At 40.2% G+C, this 21,282-nt stretch overlaps 1 protein-coding gene across 8 annotated transcripts in view; it reads left to right on the top strand.

Annotated features, from left to right (window-relative positions):
* Positions 1–21,282, top strand: part of LOC122552683 (serine/threonine-protein kinase D3) — a 436,133-nt gene that overhangs the window by 307,928 nt on the left and 106,923 nt on the right. For all 8 annotated transcript variants that reach the window (XM_087991221.1, XM_087991223.1, XM_043695537.2 and 5 more), the window contains 5 exons: positions 7,608–7,658; positions 12,105–12,294; positions 14,717–14,794; positions 18,118–18,301; positions 19,975–20,098. In XM_087991221.1, the coding sequence (XP_087847347.1) occupies positions 7,608–7,658; positions 12,105–12,294; positions 14,717–14,794; positions 18,118–18,301; positions 19,975–20,098 (627 nt within the window). The remainder of the gene's footprint in view (positions 1–7,607; positions 7,659–12,104; positions 12,295–14,716; positions 14,795–18,117; positions 18,302–19,974; positions 20,099–21,282) is intronic.

Below are 21,282 nucleotides of genomic sequence, written 5' to 3'. Positions count from 1 at the left end.
GTTGAAGACTTGTATACCTTGAGTCAAACTACAATGATGCATCTTCTAAAGATGTTAATATTCTTTAAGGGCTTTGCTAAATGAAATAATTTGATATTGAAGAGCTTACTTTTCTGTCTCATGACACAAAATCCTAGACTACTCTTTCATAAAGTCATAGAACTGTACAGCATGGAGACAGACCCTTTGGTCCAAATAGTCCATGCTGACCAGATATCTTAATCTAATCTAGTCCCATTTGGCCCATATCCCTCTAAACCCTTTCTATTCATATACTCATGCAGCCTTTTAAATGCTGCAATTATATCAGCTTCCACTACTTCCTCTGGTAGTTCATTTTATACATGCACAACCCTCTGCATGAAAATGTTGCCCCTTAGGTACCTTTTATATTTTTCCCCTCTCACCCTAAACCTATGCCCTCTATTTCTGGACTCCCCCACCCTAGGGAAAAGACTTTGTCTATTTAACCTTTCTATGCCCCTCATGATTTTATAAATCTCGATAAGGTCACCCTCAGCCTCCAACCCTCCAAGGAAAACAGCCTCAGCTCTCCATATAGCTCAAATCCTCCAACCCTGGCAACATCCTTGAAAATCTTTTCTGGACCCTTTCAAGTTTCACAACATCCTTCTGATAGGAAGGAGACCAGAATTGCAAACAAAACTTTCCAAAAGTGGCCTAACCAATGTCTTGTACAACTGCAACATGATCTCCCAACTCCTATCTCAATACTTTGAGTAATAAAGGAAAGCATACCAAACTCCTCCTCCACTATCCTATCTACCTGTAACTCTACTTTCAACGAACAATGAACCTGAACTCCAAGGTCTCTTTGTTCAGCATCACTCCCTAGGACCTTACCATTAAGTGTGCAAGTCCTGTTAAGATTTGCTTTCCCAAAATGCAGCACCTCACATTTATCAAAATTAAACTCCATCTGCTGCTTCTCAGCCCATTGGCTCATTTGATCAAGATTCCATGGTACTCTGAGGTGACCGTCTTTGCTGTCCACTACACCTCCACTTTTGGTATTATCTGCAACCTTCCTAACTATATCTCCTATGTTTACATCCAAATCATTTATATACATGATGAAAGTAGTGGACCCAGCATCCATCCTTGTGGCACTCCACTGGTCACAGGCCTCCAGTCTGAAAAGCAACCCTCCACCACCATCCTCTGTCCTCTACCTTCCAGCCACTTTTGTATCCAAATGGCTAGCTCTGCCTGTATTCCATGAGATCTAACCTTGCTAACTCGTCTCCCATGGGGAACCTTGTTGACCGCCTTACTGGTCCATATAGATCACGTCCACCGCTCTGCCCTCATCAATCCTCTTTGTTACTTCTTCAAAAAACTCAATCAAGTTTGTGAGACACTCTTTTCCACACACAAAGCCATGCTGACAATTCCTAATGAGGCCTTGTCTTTCCAGATACATGTACATCCTGTCCCTCAGGATTCCCTCCCACAACATGCCCACCACCAACGTCAGGCTCACTGGTCTATAGTTTCTTGGCTTGTCCTTACCACCTTACCTAAATAGTGGTATCACGTTAGCCTAGACTTCTGGCACCTCACCTATGACTATCGATGATACAAATATCTCCGCAAAGGACCCGACAATCACTTCCCTAGCTTCCCACAGAGTTCTAGGGTACACCTGATCAGGTCCTGGGGATTTATCCACCTTTATGCATTTTAAGGCATCCAGCACCACCACCTCTTTAATATGGACGTTTTTAAAGATGTCGCCATCTATTTCCCCACATTCTATGCTTCCATGTCCTTTTCCACCGTAAACACTGATGCAAAATATTCATTTTGTATCTTCCCCATCTCCTGCAGCTCCACATAGGCTGCCTTGCTGATCTTTGAGCAGGCGAAAGTGGGTACTGCAGATGCTGGAGATAAGACCCAAGATTAGAGTGGTGCTGGAAAAGCACAGCAGGTCAGGCAGCATCCGAGGAGCAGGAAAATCGACGTTTCGGGCAAAAGCCCTTCATCAGGAATGCCTGAAACATCAATTTTCCTGCTCCTCGGATACTGCCTGACTTGCTGACATTTGACGGGGTCCTATTCTCTCCCAAGTTACCCTATTGTGCTTAATGTATTTCTAAAACCTTTTGGATTCTCCTTAACCCTATTTGCCAAAGCTATCTCATGTCCCCTTTTAGTCCTCCTGATTTCCCTCTTAAGTGTACTCCTACTGCCTTTATACTCTTTTAAGGATTCAACTCAATCTCTCCTGTCTTTACAGGAGATGGCAAAAGCAGGGAGGTGTGGTATTACTAGTCAAGGACAGTATTACGGTAGCAGAAAGGACATTTAGAATTCATAATCAACGAGAGAGGAATAAGTTATAGGGATAGTCAACATGGTTTTGTGAAGAGTAGGTTGTGCCTCACAAACCTTAGAGTTCTTTGAGTTGGTGAGCAAACAGGTGGATGAGGGTAAAGTGATTGTGGAAAGAAGACAGAGGGTGGTGGTTGATGGGAAATGTTCATCCTGGAGTTCATTTACTATGGTGTACCGCAAGGATTTGTTTCAGGGCCACTGCTGTTTGTCATTTTTATAAATTACCTAGATGAGGGTGTAGAATGATGGGTTACTAAATTTGTGGATAACAGTAAGGTCAATGGTATTGTGGATAGTGCTGAAGGATGTTGCAGGTTATAGAGGGACATAGTGTGAGGTGATTCACTTTGGAAGGTGCAACAGGAATAAAGAGTACTGGACTAATGATAATATTCTTGGTAATGTAGATGAGCAGAGATATCTCTGTGTCCATGTACATAGATCCCTGAAAGTCGCCTCTCAGGTTGATAGGGTTGTTAAGAAGGTATCCGGTGTGTTCACTTTTATTGGTACAGGGATTGAGTTTCAGAGCCACGAGGTCATGCTGCAGCTGTACAAAACTCCGGTGCGGTCGCACTTGGAGTATTGCGTACAGTTCTAGTCATTGCATTATAGGAGGGAGGTGGAAGCTTTGGAGAGGGTTCAGACGAGAATTACTGAGATGTTGTCTGGTATGGAGGGAAGATCTTATGATGAAAGGCTGAGGGAGTTGAGGCTGTTTTCGTTAGAGAAAAGAAGGTTGGTATGTGACTTAATTGAGACATATAATCAGAGGGTTAGATAGAGTGGACAGTGAGAACTTTTTCCTCGGATGGTGATGACTAGCACAAAAGGACATAGCTTTAAATTGAGGGGTGATAGATGTAGGACAGATGTCAGAGGTAGTCTCTTTACTCAGAGTAGTAAGGGCGTGGAAAGCACTGCCTGCAACAGTAGTAGACTTGTCAATTTTAAGGGCATTTAAATGGTCATTAGTTAGATATATGGATGAAAATAGAATAGTATAGGAGAGATGGACTTCAGATGGGTTCTTCAGGCTGGTGCAACATCGAGAGGCGAAGGGCCTGTACTGTGCTGTAACGTTCTATGTTCTATACTTCAACGTCATCCCTGTGCCTAAGAAGGCTCATGCAGCATGTCTCAATGACCCCGCCCAGTGGCCCAAACTTCGATGGTTTTGAAGTGACTTGAAAGGCTGGTCATGGCATTAATCAACTCCAGCCTCCCCACTACTCTTGACCCATTCCAATTTGCTTATTGAACCAACAGATCCACGTCAAGTGCCATATCACTTGCCCTTCACTCCTGCCTAGAACATCTTGACATGACTCATTGACTACAGTTCAGCCTTCAACACTATTATCCCCTCGAGACTGATTACTAAACTTAATGATCTCAGACTAAGCTCCACTCTCTGCAACTGGATCCTCAGTTTCCTGCCCCACAGGCCACAATCAGTGAAGATTGGGGACAATATTTCATCCTCACTAACACTGAACCCCCTAGGGTTGTGTACTCAGCCTCTACTGTACTCACTTTATACCCGTGACTGCGTCGCCTAATGCCATTTACAAGTTTGCTGATGACACCTCCATAGTCGGTCGAATCTCAGATGGCAATGAAACAGACAACAGACAGGAGGTGGAAGACCTGGAACAATGGTGCATTGAGAACAACCTAGCTCTCAATGCTGGCAAAACCAAGGAATTCATTATTGACTTTTGGCGGGATGTTACTCATGTCCCCCTTCACTTTAACAGCACAGAGGTGGAACGAGTGGAGAGTGTCAAGCTCCTGGGAGTGGTAATCCACAACATGCTTTCATGGACTGTTCATGTGGATGCGGTGGTTATAAATGCCCAACAACATCTTTCTCAGGCAACTGAGGAAATTTGGCATGACAGCGAATACCCTTGCCAACTTTTATAGGTAGCCATCAAGAGAGACGGTTACAGTGAGTGATGAACTCGGCCCAGACAATCACAAAGGCCAACCTCCCATCTATGGAATCCATCTACCTGGCCCTCTGTCAAGGAAAGGCTGCCAGCATTCTCAAAGATCGATTCTACCCTGGCAATGTTTTTCTACAACATCTACCATCGGGGAGAAGGTACAGAAGCCTGAACACACGCACCGCCCGGTTTTGAAGCAGTTTCTACCATACTGTTGTTAGAATACTGAATGGACTCACAGACTCTTAACATTCGCCTGATCCTGTGTTTTTGTTTTTGCTGCTGTTTACCTATAATTTACTTATCTGTGCTATTTAACTATAGAACTCTGTGATCTGCCTGTATTGCTCGCAAGACAAAGCTTTTCACTGTGCCTCAGTACACGTGGCAATAAATTCAATTTAATACCTGACATATGCTTCCTTCTTTACTTTAACCAAAATCTCAATTTCTCCAGTCATCCAACATTCCCTACATCTACCAGCCTTTTCTTTCACCCTAACCGGAATATACTGTCTCTGGACTTTTGTTATCTCATTTCTGAAGGCATCCCATTTTCCAGCCATCCCTTTACCTGAGAACATCTGTCCCCAGTCAGCTTTTGGAAGTTCTTGACTATTGGTGTCAAAATTAGCCTTCCTCCAATTTAGAACTTCAACTTTTAGTTTCAGTGTATCCTTTTCCAGCACTATTTTAAAATTAATAGAATTATGGTTGCTGGCCCCAAAGTGCTCCTCCACTGACACCTCGGTCACCTGCCCTGCATTATTTACCAAGAGTAGGTCAAGTTTGCACCTTCTCTAGTAGGTACGTGTACATACTGAATCAGAAAATTTTCTTGTACACACTGAACAAATTCCTCTCCATCTAAACCCTTGACAATTGTAGCAGTCCCAGTCTGTGTTTGGAAAGTTAGACATCCTTGATTCTGGCACCAGGGAAGCAACACACCATTCTGACTTTTCACTGCTGGCCACAGTAAGTCTGTCTGTACCTCTGACGAGAGAGTCTCCTATCATAATCGATCGCTTGGAACCTTTCGTTTTCTATAATCTCGACTTTTAAGTAGTTTTCCATTCGAAACTTATGGTATTCAGAAACTGTTTTTATTAAAATAGTATAATATATCCAATCATACACCATATAGCTTTTAAATCCTCATGTCTGCATTTTAGCCAGTAGTATCTGGCAAATTGCAATTTGAAATCATGAGATCTTCAATATCTTTTGCAGTTTAGGTCTGTCAGATAGTTGACTGCATGGGCCAAGTCACAATGTAAAATGATTCAGGGTAAGCACAAATATGAAAATGATAATAGGTTACTCATTCTGAAGCTAAGGAACTAAGCGTTTGAAGACACAGCCATCAGTGGTAGAGTGAAAACACTTTGATACATTAGGTGCCAGGATTGGAGTAGCACATGTATTTTGGAGATTGGCAGAGATTGCTGTGATGGGTATGGGTTTGAAAACAATATTTAAGTTTTAAAACTAGAATCCACTAGAGTGCTTATTTCAGTTTGGAAACAACTGGAGTGAACAAATTCATTGAGATGATTAAACATATATTGAGGAAAATAATATAAAAGATGGAATTAGCAATTGTAATGAATGCTATGGGAAGTGAAGGGCAGAGGTTGAATTGCATTCGAAGGTCTTATGAACCAGACCAAACCCCCTCAAAATATATTGAGAAGATAGCCTAGACCCAAACGTTTTTTTTTATTTTCAAGGCTAAGAGCTTGAAAGAGTGCTGTGATTGAGGAGGGATAGTGGCAGATAAATAAATTTTGAAGGTGCTGAGGATCCAATTGGAAGTGGCTTTATGGCCACAACTGTTGTTTGTTTCCGATATGGTAAAATCACCACTGTTTTCTGTTGATTTTGTTTCTGAATGCCATCCATTTTTTAATAAAACCATCTCCTGATGTTAAGGAAGCTAGATGAATGAACTCCATTGCAAGGTTTTCTCTCATTATGTTCCACTGTTTCGCAACCAACATTATTACATTTTGTGACTTTCTGTATCAGCATGTTTTGAGGGCAAAAGTTTAAAGTATTTTATCACTGAGCATTTGAACACAAAAATCAAGGCTGACAGTAAATAATTTTATAGAAGAAAAAGTACTGTGTATATTTGAAATCTGAAATAAAAACACAAAATGCTGAAAACAGTCAGCAAAGGTTTGAGAAGAGAACAACACTTTCAGGTCAAGGATCTTCCTTTAGAACAAGGGGAGGAAAGTGCCTAATGAGGATTGCTTGGCCCTCGATTCAAAGAAGAAATAGAGAGCTCTCTTGGACTACCATCACATCAGGATGGCCTGAGGAGTTTCTATGCTTTCCTTCAACAGAAACCCAACTAGTCCCTATCCACAACCACACTTATTTTCCACCTGGCTGAACTTTGATCTCCAGTTAACAATTTCTTCCTTAATTTGCCTTATTAAATAATAATAATTGTTTCCCAATAAATCAGGAGATCAATTTTGCAAAGAAGTGTTTGAGGGATGTCAGATAGCCGTAACTCACCTCTGAATTTCAGTGTTCTAAAATTAATTTAGCTGGAGCACAGAAATTAAGGTGAAGTACCAATGGAACATTGCACTGTCAGAAGTGCTAACTTTCAGATAAGGCATTAAAATGTCGCCCCATTTGCCTGCTGAAGTGGATGTAAAAGATTTCATTGCGCTATTTTGAAAACGAGCAGGAGAATTATTCCTGACCTCCTGACCAATATTTATTCTTCAGCAATATTGCTGTAATAGCTTATCTTGTCTGATCCATTTATCACATTTACTGACTGGAAAGGTTTGCTGTGAGCAAATTGACTGCAAGGTTTCCTACATATTATAAAGGCATCGACCATAAAGCATTTTGAGATGTTTGCTGGTCATGATGAACAATTTATATCTGAGTCTTTATTTATTGAAATCATGGCAGAAATATCTTCTTGAACACTGCTGTGTATTTTAAGATTGTTTAATGTTGGAATCAGCTATCTTCAAAAGAGACTCTTATGTAAAACGAATAAACAAAATTTCTGGCAAATTTCTTTATTATTTGAAAATTTTATTTTGGGTCTGAAGGAGCAACTTGATTGTTTTGTACTTTGTTTGCAAGCGTTGTGGCAAGAGGTTTCACCTGTGATTTCAGTATAATGTCTGTTCATAAATTTTTGGGTGGTGAGGTTTACAAAGGAGGCAAGGAAATAAAAACGCTAAGTATGCATGGCACAAAATTTTATCTAAACTTTTCTGATCTGTGCTTATTTTGAACTGTTAATCTCCACAGGGGCTGTATCCAGGGATACAACCAAGAAGTGATGAAATTCGTTTAATCAAGGTAAACATATTTGAGTGACTAGCAACCTTCTGTTTTAGTCAAAACGTTCAGTTTTTAGGTTTTAGCTTTTTTCTTTCTAAGTGCTTACATTGCTTTTGTGAAGGAATAAATCATATTTACTATCCTAGTGATGCCTATGATAATTTATGGCTCTCTAAACCAAACACCTACATGGCTCACTATCCCAACACTCAACATATATAGTTCTTGAAGAGAGCATTGGTAATGTTTAAAATTAACAATACAAACTGTCCAAAGTTTTGGGTGTGGGGAGTATTTTAGTGCATGCGTCAATGTTCATATTGGTGTATTAACAATGCATAGTGGAATTATGTGTTGTCTGCTCTGGTAAGAGGGGTAAGAAGTGGCACAGATCTACTCATTGCCAAAAATGGAAAGGTTAGATGGAATTGTGGACCAGCAACCTCACCTTCAGCTACTTTGTACATGTGTAGTTATTTAGAAATGACAAAATTAGGAAAAGATCAGCTGGTCTATCAAGCCAACCAAATACTCATGATGGCAAGAGCACTGTGAGTAAGCACTCTTCATTAAGCTGAGTTCTTTAAGCTAGGAACCAATCTCATATGTCACTTCTGGCTACTTTTATTTCCCATTATGGAACAAGGCTGGTTAAAGTATTATAGGATCATAGAATCAATTAGTACAAAAAAGGCCCTTTAGCCCATCAAGCATTCCAAATAAAGCCTAATCAGCGACCTCTCTTTTTTTCCTAATCAACGTTTTTATACACATCTGAAGCCGGTGGGACTTGAACCTGTCCCTACTGCTTGAACCTGATCCAGCAGTAGGGACACTACCACTGCACCGTAAGAGGATCCCTAGGTCAGCAACTTCTGTAGTAACAACAGAAAAAAGAATTCTGTACATTTCTGGAATACTTTGGAAATAGCATTAATTCACAGCTAGTCACTACCATTATTCTTTCTAAAAGTATCACAATTGTCTAAATGTATGACGCAAATTTAAAAATGCATTATATGCATTCAAGATAGTTAGAGTCATAGAGATTGTACAGCATGAAACAGACCCTTCGGCCCAACCCGTCTAAGCTGACCAGATATCCCAACCCAATCTAGTCCCACCTGCCAGCACCTGGCCCATATCCCTCCAAACCCTTCCTATTCATATGCCCATCCAAATGCCTCTTAAATATTGCAATTGTATCAGCCTCCACCACATCCTCTGGCAGCTCATTCCATACACGTACCACCCTCTGCGTGAAAAAGTTGCCCCTTAAGTCTCTTTTATATCTTTCCCCTCTCACCCTAAACCTATGCCCTCTAGTTCTGGACTCACCCATCCCAGGGAAAAGACTTTGTCTATTTATCCTATCCATGCCCCTCATAATTTTGTAAACCTCTATAAGGTCACCCCTCAGCTTCCGACGCACCAGGAAAAAACAGCCCCAGCCTGTTCAGCTCTCCCTGTAGCTCAGATCCTCCAAACCTGGCAACATCCTTGTAAATCTTTTCTGAACCCTTTCAAGTTTCACAACATCTTTCCAATAGGAAGGAGACCAGAATTGCACGCAATATTCCAACAGTGGCCTAACCAATGTCCTGTACAGCCGCAACATGACCTCCCAACTCCTGTACTCTATACTCTGTCCAATAAAGGAAAGCATACCAAACGCCTTCTTCACTATCCTATCTACCTGCGACTCCACTTTCAAGGAGCTATGAACCTGCACTCCAAGGTCTCTTTGTTCAGTAACACTCCCTAGGACCTTACCATTAAGTGTATAACTCCTGCTAAGATTTGCTTTCACAAAATGCAGCACCTCGCATTTATCTGAATTAAACTCCATCTGCCACTTCTCAGCCCATTGGCCTATCTGGTCCAGATCCTGTTGTAAACTGAGGTAACCCTCTTCGCTGTTCACTACACCTCCAACTTTGGTGTCATCTGCAAACTTACTAACTGTACCTCTTATGCTCGCATCCAAATCATTTATGTAAATGACAAAATGTAGAGGACGCAGCACCGATCCTTGTGGCACTCCACTGGTCACAGGCCTCCAGTCTGAAAAACAACCCTCCACCACCGTCCTCTGTCTTCTACCTTTGAGCCAGTTCTGTATCCAAATGGCTAGTTCTCCCTTTATTTTGTGAGATCTAACCTTGCTAATCAGTCTCCCATTGGCAGCTTTGTCGAACGCCATACTGAAGTCCATATAGATCACATCTACTGCTCTGCCCTCATCAATCTTCTTTGTTACTTCTTCAAGAAACTAATCAAGTTTGTGAGACATTATTTCCCACACACAAAGCCATGTTGACTATCCCTAATCAGTCCCAGCCTTTCCAAATACATGTACATCTTGTCCCTCAGGATTCTTTCCAACAACTTGCCCATCACTGAGGTCAGGCTCACTGGTCTATAGTTTCCTGGCTTGTCTTTACCGCCCTTCTTAAACAGTGGCACCATGTTTGCCAACCTCCAGTCTTTAAGCACCTTACCTGTGACTATCAATGATACAAATATCTCAGCAAGTGGCCCAGCAATCACTTCTCTAGCTTCCCACAGAGTTCTCTGGTACACCTGATCAGGTCCTGGGGATTTATCCACTTTTAACCATTTCAAGACATCCAGCACTTCCTCCTCTGTAATCTGGACAATTTGCAAAATGTCACCATCTATTTCCCTACAGTCTATATCTTCCATATCCTTTTCCACAGTAAATACTGATGCAAAGTATTCATTTAGTATCTCCCATTTTCTGTGGCTCCACACAAAGGCCGCCTTGCTGATCTTTGAGGGGCCTTATTCTCTCCCTAGTTACCCTTTTGTTCTTAATATACTTGTAAAAACTCTTTGGATTCTCCTTAATTCTATTTGCCAAAGCTATCTCATGTCCCCGTTTTGCCCTTCTGATTTCCCTCTTAAGTATACTCCTACTTTCTTTATACTCTTCTAAGGATTCACTCGATCTATCCTGTCTACACCTGACATATGCTTCCTTCTTTTTCTTAACCAAACCGTCAACTTCTTTAGTCATCTCGGCATTCCCTATATCTACCAGCCTTCCCTTTCACCCTGACAAGAATATACTTTCTCTGGCTTCTTGTTATCTCATTTCTGAAGGCTTCCCATTTTCCAGCCATCCCTTTACCTGCGAACATCTGCCTCCAATCAGCTTTCGAAAGGTCTTGCCTAATACCGTCAAAATTGGCCTTTCTCCAATTTAGGACTTCAACTTTTAGATCTGGTCTATCCTTTCCATCACTATTTTAAAACAAATAAAATTATGGTCGCTGGCCCCAAAGTGCTCCCCCACTGAAACCTCAGTCACCAGCCCTGCCTTATTTCCAGAGAGTAGGTCAAGTTTTGCACCTTCTCTAGTAGGTACATCCACATAGTGAATCATAAAATTGTCTTGTGTACACTTAAGAAATTCCTCTCCATCTAAACCTTTAACACTATGGCAGTCCCAGTCGATGTTTGGAAAGTTAAAATCCCCTACCATAACTACCCTATTATTCTTACAGATAGCTGAGATCTCCTTACAAGTTTGTTTCTCAATTTCCCTCTGAATATTAGGGGGTCCCAATAAGGTGATCATCACTTTCTTATTTCTCAGTTCCACTCAAATAACTTCCCTGGATGTATTTCCGGGAATATCCTCCCTCAGCACAGCTGTAATGCTATCCCGTATCAAAAATGCCACTCCCCCTCCTCCCTTTCTATCCTTCCTGTAGCATTTGTATCCTGGTGAATAAACACAAGTTTGATCAACCACTTCAGAAGGTGCTTAATGTGATTAGAAGAGTTTGCACGTGGAGAATAAACGCAGCCATCGATTAGGGTGCTGAATGGCCTGTTTTTTCCTGTTCTGTTGTTACAAAGGACCTTTCAATAGCCCATGATATCTTGGAACATTGACCCAATTTGTTGCCTTTAAAGTGTCACAAGTTCGCTATCAGTTTTGGTAATATACCTTGTTCTATATTGCACCAAGTTATGTTGTTACATTTTTCTTGAACTATTATGATGAATATTTCCTTGTACTTTTCAAGAAGTCAATGTTTTTTGGGATGGAATTTTGTAGTTAGAATTTTTTTCACTTTCTATTCACTTGTGTTTCTCCATGTTATTTGACATTCAGAGAACAGGTTTCGAACGTATTCCCAATGCTCTGGCAGTACCACTCTGAAAGCTGTAATTCGTTCCTGTGAAAGAATGGCCCAGGGTGTATTTTCCTCCAATTTTTGGTTTCCCTTGGAAGATGTTGGGCTATTTAACTTGGTTTATGTTATTCATGTGGAAAACGACAATAGTTGACTTTCACTTGAAAATACAATTATATTTTAGTGTGCTATGATTAATAAATACATCTGTTTAACTATGAGTATAATGTATAGTATTGTCATGGAAACACTTCCACTTAATATCGTAATTTTGATAATTTTATGTGCTTTGCAGCGTTGTCACCAAGAAACCAGCAAAAGAATTCCCTCATGGAGTGGGCGCCCAATCTGGATGGAAAAAATGGTGTTGGGGAGGGTGAAAGTACCACATACCTTTGTCATACACTCTTATACACGTCCCACGATTTGTCAGTACTGCAAGCGGTTATTAAAAGGACTGTTTCGACAAGGAATGCAATGTAGGGGTAAGGACTCTGCGGATGTATAATGCTGGCAGTAAATAGAGTAATATATTTCCAACTTCTCGACCATAACTACCAGAATATTTAAGTAACAATTTTTTTTACTACTTGTTCACCATGAATCTACTGCCCTTTATAAACACGTAAATTCTGAACTTATTTTAAATAATAGATGAAGTAACTTCATATGTAAGCATTAAATACTTGAGATAATGGTGCAGCACTCTGTCTCGGTGTTTATGTATATAAATCTATATTGTTGTTTTTCATTTGATTAACTTCTGCTATTACAGCCAGGGAACTAATGACCAGTGAGCCTGACCTCGGTGGTGCGCAAGTTATTGGAGAAAATCCTGAGGGACAGGATGTACATGTATTTGGAAAGGCAAGGGCTGATTAGGGATAGTCAACATGGCTTTGTGCATGGGAAATCATGTCTCACAAACTTAATTGAGTTTTTTGAGGAAGTAACGAAGAAGATTGATGAGGGCAGAGCAGTAGATGTGATCCATATGGACTTGAGTAAGGCGTTCGACAAGGTTCCCCATGGGAGACTGGTGAGCAAGGTTAGATCTCACAAAATAAAGGGAGAACTAGCCATTTGGATACAGAACTGGCTCAAAGGTAGAAGACAGAGGACGGTGGTGGAGGGTTGTTTTTCAGACTGGAGGCCTGTGACCAGTGGAGTGCAAACAAGGATCGGTGCTGGGTCCTCTTCTTTTTGTCATTTACATAAGTGATTTGGATGCGAGCATAAGAGGTACAGTTAGTAAGTTTGCAGATGACACCAAAATTGGAGGTGTAGTGGACAGCGAAGAGGGTTACCTCAGATTACAACAGGATCTTGGCCAGATGGGCCAATGGGTGAGAAGTGGCAGATGGAATTTAATTCCGATAAATGCGAGGTGCTGCATTTTGGGAAAGTAAATCTTAGCAGGACTTTTATACTTGATGGTAAGTTCCTGGGGAGTGTTGCTGAACAAAGAGACCTTGGAGTGCAGGTTCATAGCTCCTTGAAAGTGGAGTCGCAGGTAGATAGGATAGTGAAGAAGGCGTTTGGTATGTTTTCCTTTACTGGTCAGAGTATTGAGTACAGGAGTTGAGAGGTCATTTTGCGGCTGTACAGGACATTGGTTAGGCCACTGTTGGAATTTTGCATGCAATTCTGGTCTCCTTCCTATCAGAAAGATGTTGTGAAACTTGGAAGTGTTCAAAAAAGATTTACAAGGATGTTGCCAGGGTTGGAGGATTTGAGCTATCGGGAGAAGCTGAACAGGCTGGGGCTGTTTTCCCTGGAGCGTCGGAGGCTGAGGGGTGACCTTCTAGAGGTTTACAAAATTATGAGGGGCATGGATAGGGTAAATAGGCAAAGTCTTTTCCCTGGGATGGGTGAGTCCAGAACTAGAGGGCATAGGTTTAGGGTGAGAGGGGAAAGATATAAAAGAGACTAAAGGGGCAACTTTTTCTCTCAGAGGGTGGTACGGGTATGGAATGAGCTGCCAGAGGATGTGGGGGAGGCTGGTACAATTGCAACATTTAAGAAGCATTTGGATGGGTCTATGAAATAGAAGGGTTTGGAGGGATATGGGCCGGGTGCTGGCAGGTGGGGCTCGATTGGCTTGTGATATCCGGTCGGCATGGATAGGTTGGACCGAAGGATCTGTTTCCATACTGTACATCTTTATGACTCTGTGACTCTACATTGCTTCTCCAATGTGTTTACAATACATTTTAGGATTAATTCCTTAACTCGTTATTAGAACTCCGTACCTTTGCTGTACTCCGTCTGTACCCATATACAGGGATGCAATGGTCTAGTGGTATTATTGTTACTCTGTTAATCCAGAGTCCCAAGTAATGTTCTGGGGCCCTGTGTTCAAATCCCACCACAACAGATGGTTGAATTTGAAATCAATAAAAATATAAATTAAGAGTCCAATGGTGCCCATGAAACCAATGTTGATGATTGGGAAAAGTTCATCTGCTCACTAATGGCTTTAAGGGAAGAAAACTGCCATCATTATTTGATTTGGCCTAAATGTGATTCCAGATTCACATCAATATGGTTGACTCTTAACTGCCCTCTGGGCATTTAGGGATGGGCAATAAATTCACATCACATGAATGAATTTTTAAAAAAATATCCAATATGTTGAATGTACTGTTTCAAAATGTTTTTCATAATTCACTTTCTACTGCATTTGCACAGGATCCACCAAACTGCAATGCCCTAAAATAAAACCATACTTCTCAATGAGTTTATATCCTATATGATTTAAGTTGCAGTGACTGAATTTGGTGTTTTGTCTTGCATCTCCAGTAAATCTTGAGTTTACCACCAGATTAAAAAAAAGTGTCAGCTCACTGTGAGCGAGGGATCTGTGCATTCCATTGAAAATTTACTTTGCTTGCTTTGATTTTACAGACTGCAAGTTTAATTGCCACAAGCGATGTGCATCAAAGGTGCCCAGGGATTGTCTTGGTGAAGTTGTCTTTAATGGAGGTAAGGAAATGCATGCAAATTAGACTTGAATCATTAATCCTGGCATCTATTGTAGAAATAAAATAGTTAATTTAATGCAGAACCTTTCTTCTGTTCATGTTTATAAGATTTGTATTGTGATTTGATTTTTATTTTGTAGTCTTACATATTTTAAGTTCTGCTCCAAAAGTAATCCTATTCATAATGTAGTCCATATCAATAAGCTTTTGAGCTGCAAAGTACGGAGGGATTTGGGAGTACAGGCTACAGGATTTCAAAGGAAACACCTCAGATAGATGAAGGCTGTATCAAAAACTCATGGAATTTCAGGTTTTAATCACAACGTATGAAAATTAAAAGCCAAGAAATAATCGTGAAGGTATATAAGGCATTAAATTTTAGTTAAAGTGAAGCTGTAAGATTGTACTTTATACTGTAGAAAGGATATTGAAAATTCACCAGTATGATTTTCGATTAGATTTAGATGGTATGCTAAGTAATATGAAAAAAATAACACTTGTAAGATTATTTTTAGTGAGTATGATGCAGATTTAAAGGGTGGTATAATAGAAATAGCTAAAACTATGAACAACTGCGACAAATTATGTTGAAGCAATCTGCTTCATTAATTCAGATACCTCGAATGAAGGATCTAAAGATGCATAATTAAATATTAGAAATTTACAGGAGAGAGCAGAAATAGCCTCTTCACACAGAATTGTAAAGTTTGGAATTAATCATTAAGGTTAGTGCTAAGAAAAGAATATAATGTCAACGTTTAAGATTTGATTGAGTGAAGGGTGAAGGAGTAGGGAAGGAGTATAAACTTGTGTATGCTGTGATGAAAGAAGAAAGAATGTTTATGCTATCTTGTTTGGAAATTGGAAACTTATCAGAAGACTGGGTAGTGGTAGGTTCATGGAGAATGTTGGGTCATAGAAACTGGGAAGACAAAAGATAAACCTGAAGCTCTCAATATCAATTCTGTGCGAAAACATAGACTATGAAAAGTACACTGTGGAATTAATTAAAGGAGCCCCTGGAGTGGTGAAAATGCTGTTTTAGTTTTCCGAAGTGTTGTGAACAAATACAGCTGCTAAGTGATATCCTTCATGATTTTCAGCAACTTGATCCATTAATTCAATTAGCTACATTAGTTAACAGTTTGAAAAGTTTAAATTCACATCTGTGAGTAATTTCAGTAAACTTTCTTTGCTCACAGAAATAGTGGAATGTTGACTATTCTGTATGCTAGTGTATAAAATGGATTTAATGCAGGGTGGTGTTTATGCATGAATATAAAATAACATGAAGGGCATGCTAACTCACAATTATTTTCTTCTCGAGGAACAGAACATCTGAGAGTGCTATAGGAAATATTTTAAAATTCCATAGAAACATTCACAGATGTTTGACTTGAGGATTTGTGATACCTGATTGATTCTTTGCAAATTAAGGTGAACTGCTGGAAGTTTGGTAGTCTTTTATTACATTTCTGTACATTATATTTTGCTATAACTGTATCAAAGTGTTAGAAAGTATCTATCGTTTTCCTGAAGCTCCAGAAGAACTAGGTCCAGACATTGGCTTTTTGATTTTGGGAACCTGCTCCCCCAATTAAGTATTGAAAAGAGTGAAGATTTTTAGTTCCTTCTGCAAACTTCAGAAGGAACAGACTCCATCCTTCCCAGGCAACAGTCTAAGGCTCAGTCAATCTGTTTGTACCCTTGGTGTGACATTTGATCCAGAAGATGAGCTTTTGACCTCATATTCTTATAATTAGTAAGACTGCCTATTTCCAGCTCCATAACTTTATCTAATTTTCCCTAAAAAGTTCAGGTCATCTGCTGCTGAATCTCTTATTCGTTTGTAATTGTTCTTCTATTTTGTTTTAGTTCTTTGGTAGTACAGAACTTGAATATTGTTGAATAGTGTTGCATCTTACACTGAGTAGAGACGAGAATGTCAAATTTCAAAGCATCAACAATTTATATTAAATGAAGGGTGTTGATTGGTTGGCAAGTTAAATCTGATTAGTCAAGGGACTGCCATGGAGAAAGCACTGGGGATGTATTGTTCCCTGTCATTTTATTTAATTCAAAAGAAATGCAATGCTTGGATATATTCATTTTTCCTGCAGAAGGGCATGTTCCTGCAGATATATATGTGAAGTTTCTTACAAGAGGAAATGAGCCACCCTGTGGGCCCAAACAACTATCTTAAAATGGTGTCAGTGTAACTCTTGAAGCACTCAGGATTGTTCAGCAAGTGCTATCTAATGACTGAATCACAATCTAACATTAAGCATTGAGTTTTGCAAGGACTTAACTTTACACCGTAGATGCGGAAAGATTGATTTCTCCATGTGGGAGCCTCTACATTAGAGGGTGGAATTGCAGAATGAGGGATGACATATTTATGATGAAGGTGAGGAGAATTTCTTCTCTGAGGGTCGTGATTCTTTGGAATTCCTCACCACAGAGGGCTCTTGTGACTGAGGTACAGATATTTAAACAGTAAGAAAATCAAGGATCAAGGGAAAAGCAGGAAAGTGAAGTTGAGGATTATTAGATCCGCCACAATCTCATTGAATGGTGGAGCAGACTTGATCGACTGAATGGCCTGCATCTGCTCCAATGCTTTACAGGCAGGTACAAGTCAATAGGTACAAGCCTATTGCAGACAATCAATGTGGTGTGCTTTTTAACATCTTTTGCCAGTTGTTGGGATGTGCAGCCTACACACCTGGCATGTACTGGCACTTTTATATGCCACCTTACTCATTTGTGTGATAGTAAAATATCTCTTTGATTTGAAACAAACAATTCATTAGTGCAAAATATCACTTGTGTTGCTACCACACAGCAGCAATGTGAACTGCTTTACCTGTTGCTCAAATTTTTGTGATTACTTCCCTTCCAGGGCATTTTGAGGCAAGACTGGAAACTATTCAGGTCTAAAACTGCCAACCTTAGGCCGTTTTTATGACTACAGTCAGTTCTTCTATAACACAATGGTTGTGTTCCAATGCAACCCTGCATAATAGAAGAATCACGCGATAGAAACAGCACTTAAAGTGTTGGTGCTGTAATCGCTATAAGATTGTCTGGATAGCAATCAGGATGACAAAATCTTGGCTGATCTTGCCCTCCTTATGTGGGTGCTCAAGTTAATTCTGTCTGTAACAGCATCTTCTTTGGTGAGGTCAGATTATGTAACACAGATTTGGAATTGAATTAAGCACCTTCATTATCTGCATCCAGTACATTTGATGAACTATTAACAGAGATATCCAAATTGAACACTGAAAATGTACATAGCAATTTTAATATAAATCTTTGCAGAACCAGCCAGCCCAGGACCTGACTCTGATATGCCCATGGAAGTAGATAGCAGTGACATGAACAACGATGGGAGTAGAATGTTGGATGATACTGAAGAGCCGTCCACCTCAGAAGAAAAATTGTACTTTATGGACTCATCTGATCTGGATGGTGACAAAGATGAAGAACCTGTCAGAACAATCAGGTAATACTTTTATTTTATGCTACAAGTAACCATCAAAGTAATGAAGAAAATTGTTTTATCGTAAACAGTGGACCTTCTTATACTTAAGATGCTGTATTTACTTAATGGTTGGATCAAGATTAGACCCTTCTACTTGATGGTTGGATCAAGATTAGACCCTCCTACTGACTTACCATCCATCCTTGCAGAATGTTTATTAATTTGATACTATTTTCCTTCTATTGAGATCTTTCTTTCTCACTTACACAGATTAGATTTTAGATTAGATTAGATTAGATTACATTACAGTGTGGAAACAGGCCCTTCGACCCAACAAGTCCACACCGACCCGCCGAAGCGCAACCCACCCATACCCCTACATTTACCCCTTACCTAACACTATGGGCAATTTAGCATGGCCAATTCACCTAACCTGCACATCTTTGGACTGTGGGAGGAAACCGGAGCACCTGGAGGAAACCCACGCAGACACGGGGAGAACGTGCAAACTCCACACAGTCAGTCGCCTGAGGTGGGAATTGAACCTGGGTCTCCGGTGCTGTGAGGCAGCAGTGCTAACCACTGTGCCACCTTGCCGCCCAGTTACATATCTGTAACTGAAAGCAATTCATTCATTATGTGTTGCAGTCATACAAAGATTTTTTTGTGGTTATTGAGAAGCTTCCAGCTCAGTGGTATTAAAGCACATTTGAGGATTGCTGTTTGATATTATACAATGAACTGATGACGCAAAATCCAAATCTACTGGGAGGAAGTGAGGGCAGTAGGTTAGGGAGAATTTCTTGAAAATAGAAGAAGGTGATTATAAGTATGGAATAAGATGTGGCAATTCAACCCATCAGGCCTGCATCTTTCACAAACAAATCCTACAATTCATCCTGTCACAAACCCTGCTGAATATTTAAATTTCTAAGGAAGCTACAGAATTGCAAACAAAACTCCCAAACATGGAAATATTTCTGTGGCCCTCCCTGAGGTATTTAAGCAAAGATTAGTTATTTCAGTTCAAAATTTCAACACATGATAAGTTGCTTTCTTCAGGTGGAATGGGTCCGCTAGCACAATGTTCAACACACTCTTCAGGTTGTCCGATCATTTCTATCAATGTTTCCCTTTTAGTTGTCAATCTCATTCTTGTTCAGATATTTTTAAGTTATTTTTAAGAATTTCATCAAAATGCCATTGAATGCTTTTTACTGAAGCTTTCCACAACTTTACAACATGGATGAATGAAGTTTAATCTTTAATTTCATTTAGGCCTTCTAGATATTATACTTGTATGCTTTAGTTCTGCAGATACAGTTGAATTTAATTAACCTGCATATATGTATCCAAGTTGAATTCTTTTTAACTGGTTAAACACCAGACTCTTTGCTAGTTCGTAAGCAGGTTCATGATCACCACATATATTTATGGATATATGATAAAACATTTTATACAAATACAATAGTGATTGTTGCCTGTTTGAGTTGAATGGTTGATACCAGACTGATGCTGCTCTTGTTTATCAGTGTTTTCTTTATGTACTGTTCCATTTAAAACTGAATTGGGTCAAAATAAATCTTGTGCTATGCAGTTTTGGAAACCAAGATGAATACCCTTGCATTCGTAATTCACCATCTCAATCCTGTATAGTCATTCCTTGTTCAATAACTTGGAACATTTTGTTCTAGTCCTTCAACAAGCAACAATATTCCTCTCATGAGAGTAGTACAGTCTGTCAAGCACACAAAGAGGAAGAGCAGCACAATGGTGAGAGAAGGTTGGATGGTCCACTACACCAGCAAAGACAATCTAGTAAGTACATTTCTTTTGAAACTGTGGAAATTTGCTGAGCTACAGAACTTAGGTCATTGGTAGAGATCAGTTAGAGTCAAAGTAATAGAGATGTACAGCACGGAAACAGACCCTCCGATCCAACTTGTCAATGGCGACCAGATATCCCAACTTAATGTAGTCCCACTTCTCACCCGGCCCACATCCCTCCAAACCCTTCCTATTCATGTACCCATCCAGATGCCTTTTAAATGTGGCAATTTACCAGCCTCCATCACTTCCTCTGGCAGCTTATTCCATACACGCACCACCCGCTGCGTGAAAATGTTGCCCCTTAGGTCTCTTTGATATCTTTCCACTCTCACCCTAAACCTATGCTATCTAGTTCTGGACTCCCGCACCCTAGGGAAAAGACTTTGTCTGTTTAACCTATCCATGCCCTTCATGATTTTGTAAACCTCTATAAAGTCACCCCTCAGCCTCCAACGCTTCAGGGAAAACAGCCCCAGCCTATTCAACCTCTCCCTAAACCTCAAATCCTTCAACCTTGGAGACATCATTGAAAATCTTTTGTGAACCCTTTCAGGTTTCACAACATCCTTCTGATAGGAAGGAGACCAGAATTGCATGCAATATTCCAAAAGTGACCTAACCAATGTCCTGTACAGCCGCAACATGACCTCCCAACACCTGTACTCAATACCCTGACCGATAAAGGAAAGCATACCAGACGCCTTCTTCACTATCCTATCTACCTGCGACTCTACTTTTCAAGGAGCTATGAACTTGCACTTCAAGGTCTCTTTGTTCAGTAACACACCCTATGACCTTACCATTAATTGTATAAGTCCTGCTAAGATTTACTTTCCCAAAATGCAACACCTCCCATTTACCTAAATTAAACTCCATCTGCCACTCCTCAGCCCATTGGCCCATCTGATCAAGATCCTGTTGTAATGTAAGGCAACCTTCTTTGCTCTCAACTATACCTCCAATTTTGGTGTCATCTGCAAACTTAGTAACTATACCTCCTCTGTTCACACCCAAATCAATTATATAAATTATGAAAAGTAGTGAACCCAGCACCGATCCTTGTGCACCCTATTGGTCACAGGCCTCCAGTCTGAAAAGCAACCCTCCTCTTCCTATATCTTCAAGCCGTACTGTATCCAAATGGCTAGTTCTGCTTGTATTCCATGAGATCT

The sequence above is a fragment of the Chiloscyllium plagiosum genome, unplaced genomic scaffold (genome assembly GCF_037043375.1).
Source record: "Chiloscyllium plagiosum isolate Xiang-an unplaced genomic scaffold, Cpla_swu_hap1 HiC_scaffold_10, whole genome shotgun sequence".
Classification (NCBI taxonomy): Eukaryota; Metazoa; Chordata; class Chondrichthyes; order Orectolobiformes; family Hemiscylliidae; genus Chiloscyllium; species Chiloscyllium plagiosum.
The sequence above is the reverse complement of the archived record's forward strand: the minus strand, read 5'-3'. Positions and strand labels throughout refer to the sequence as shown.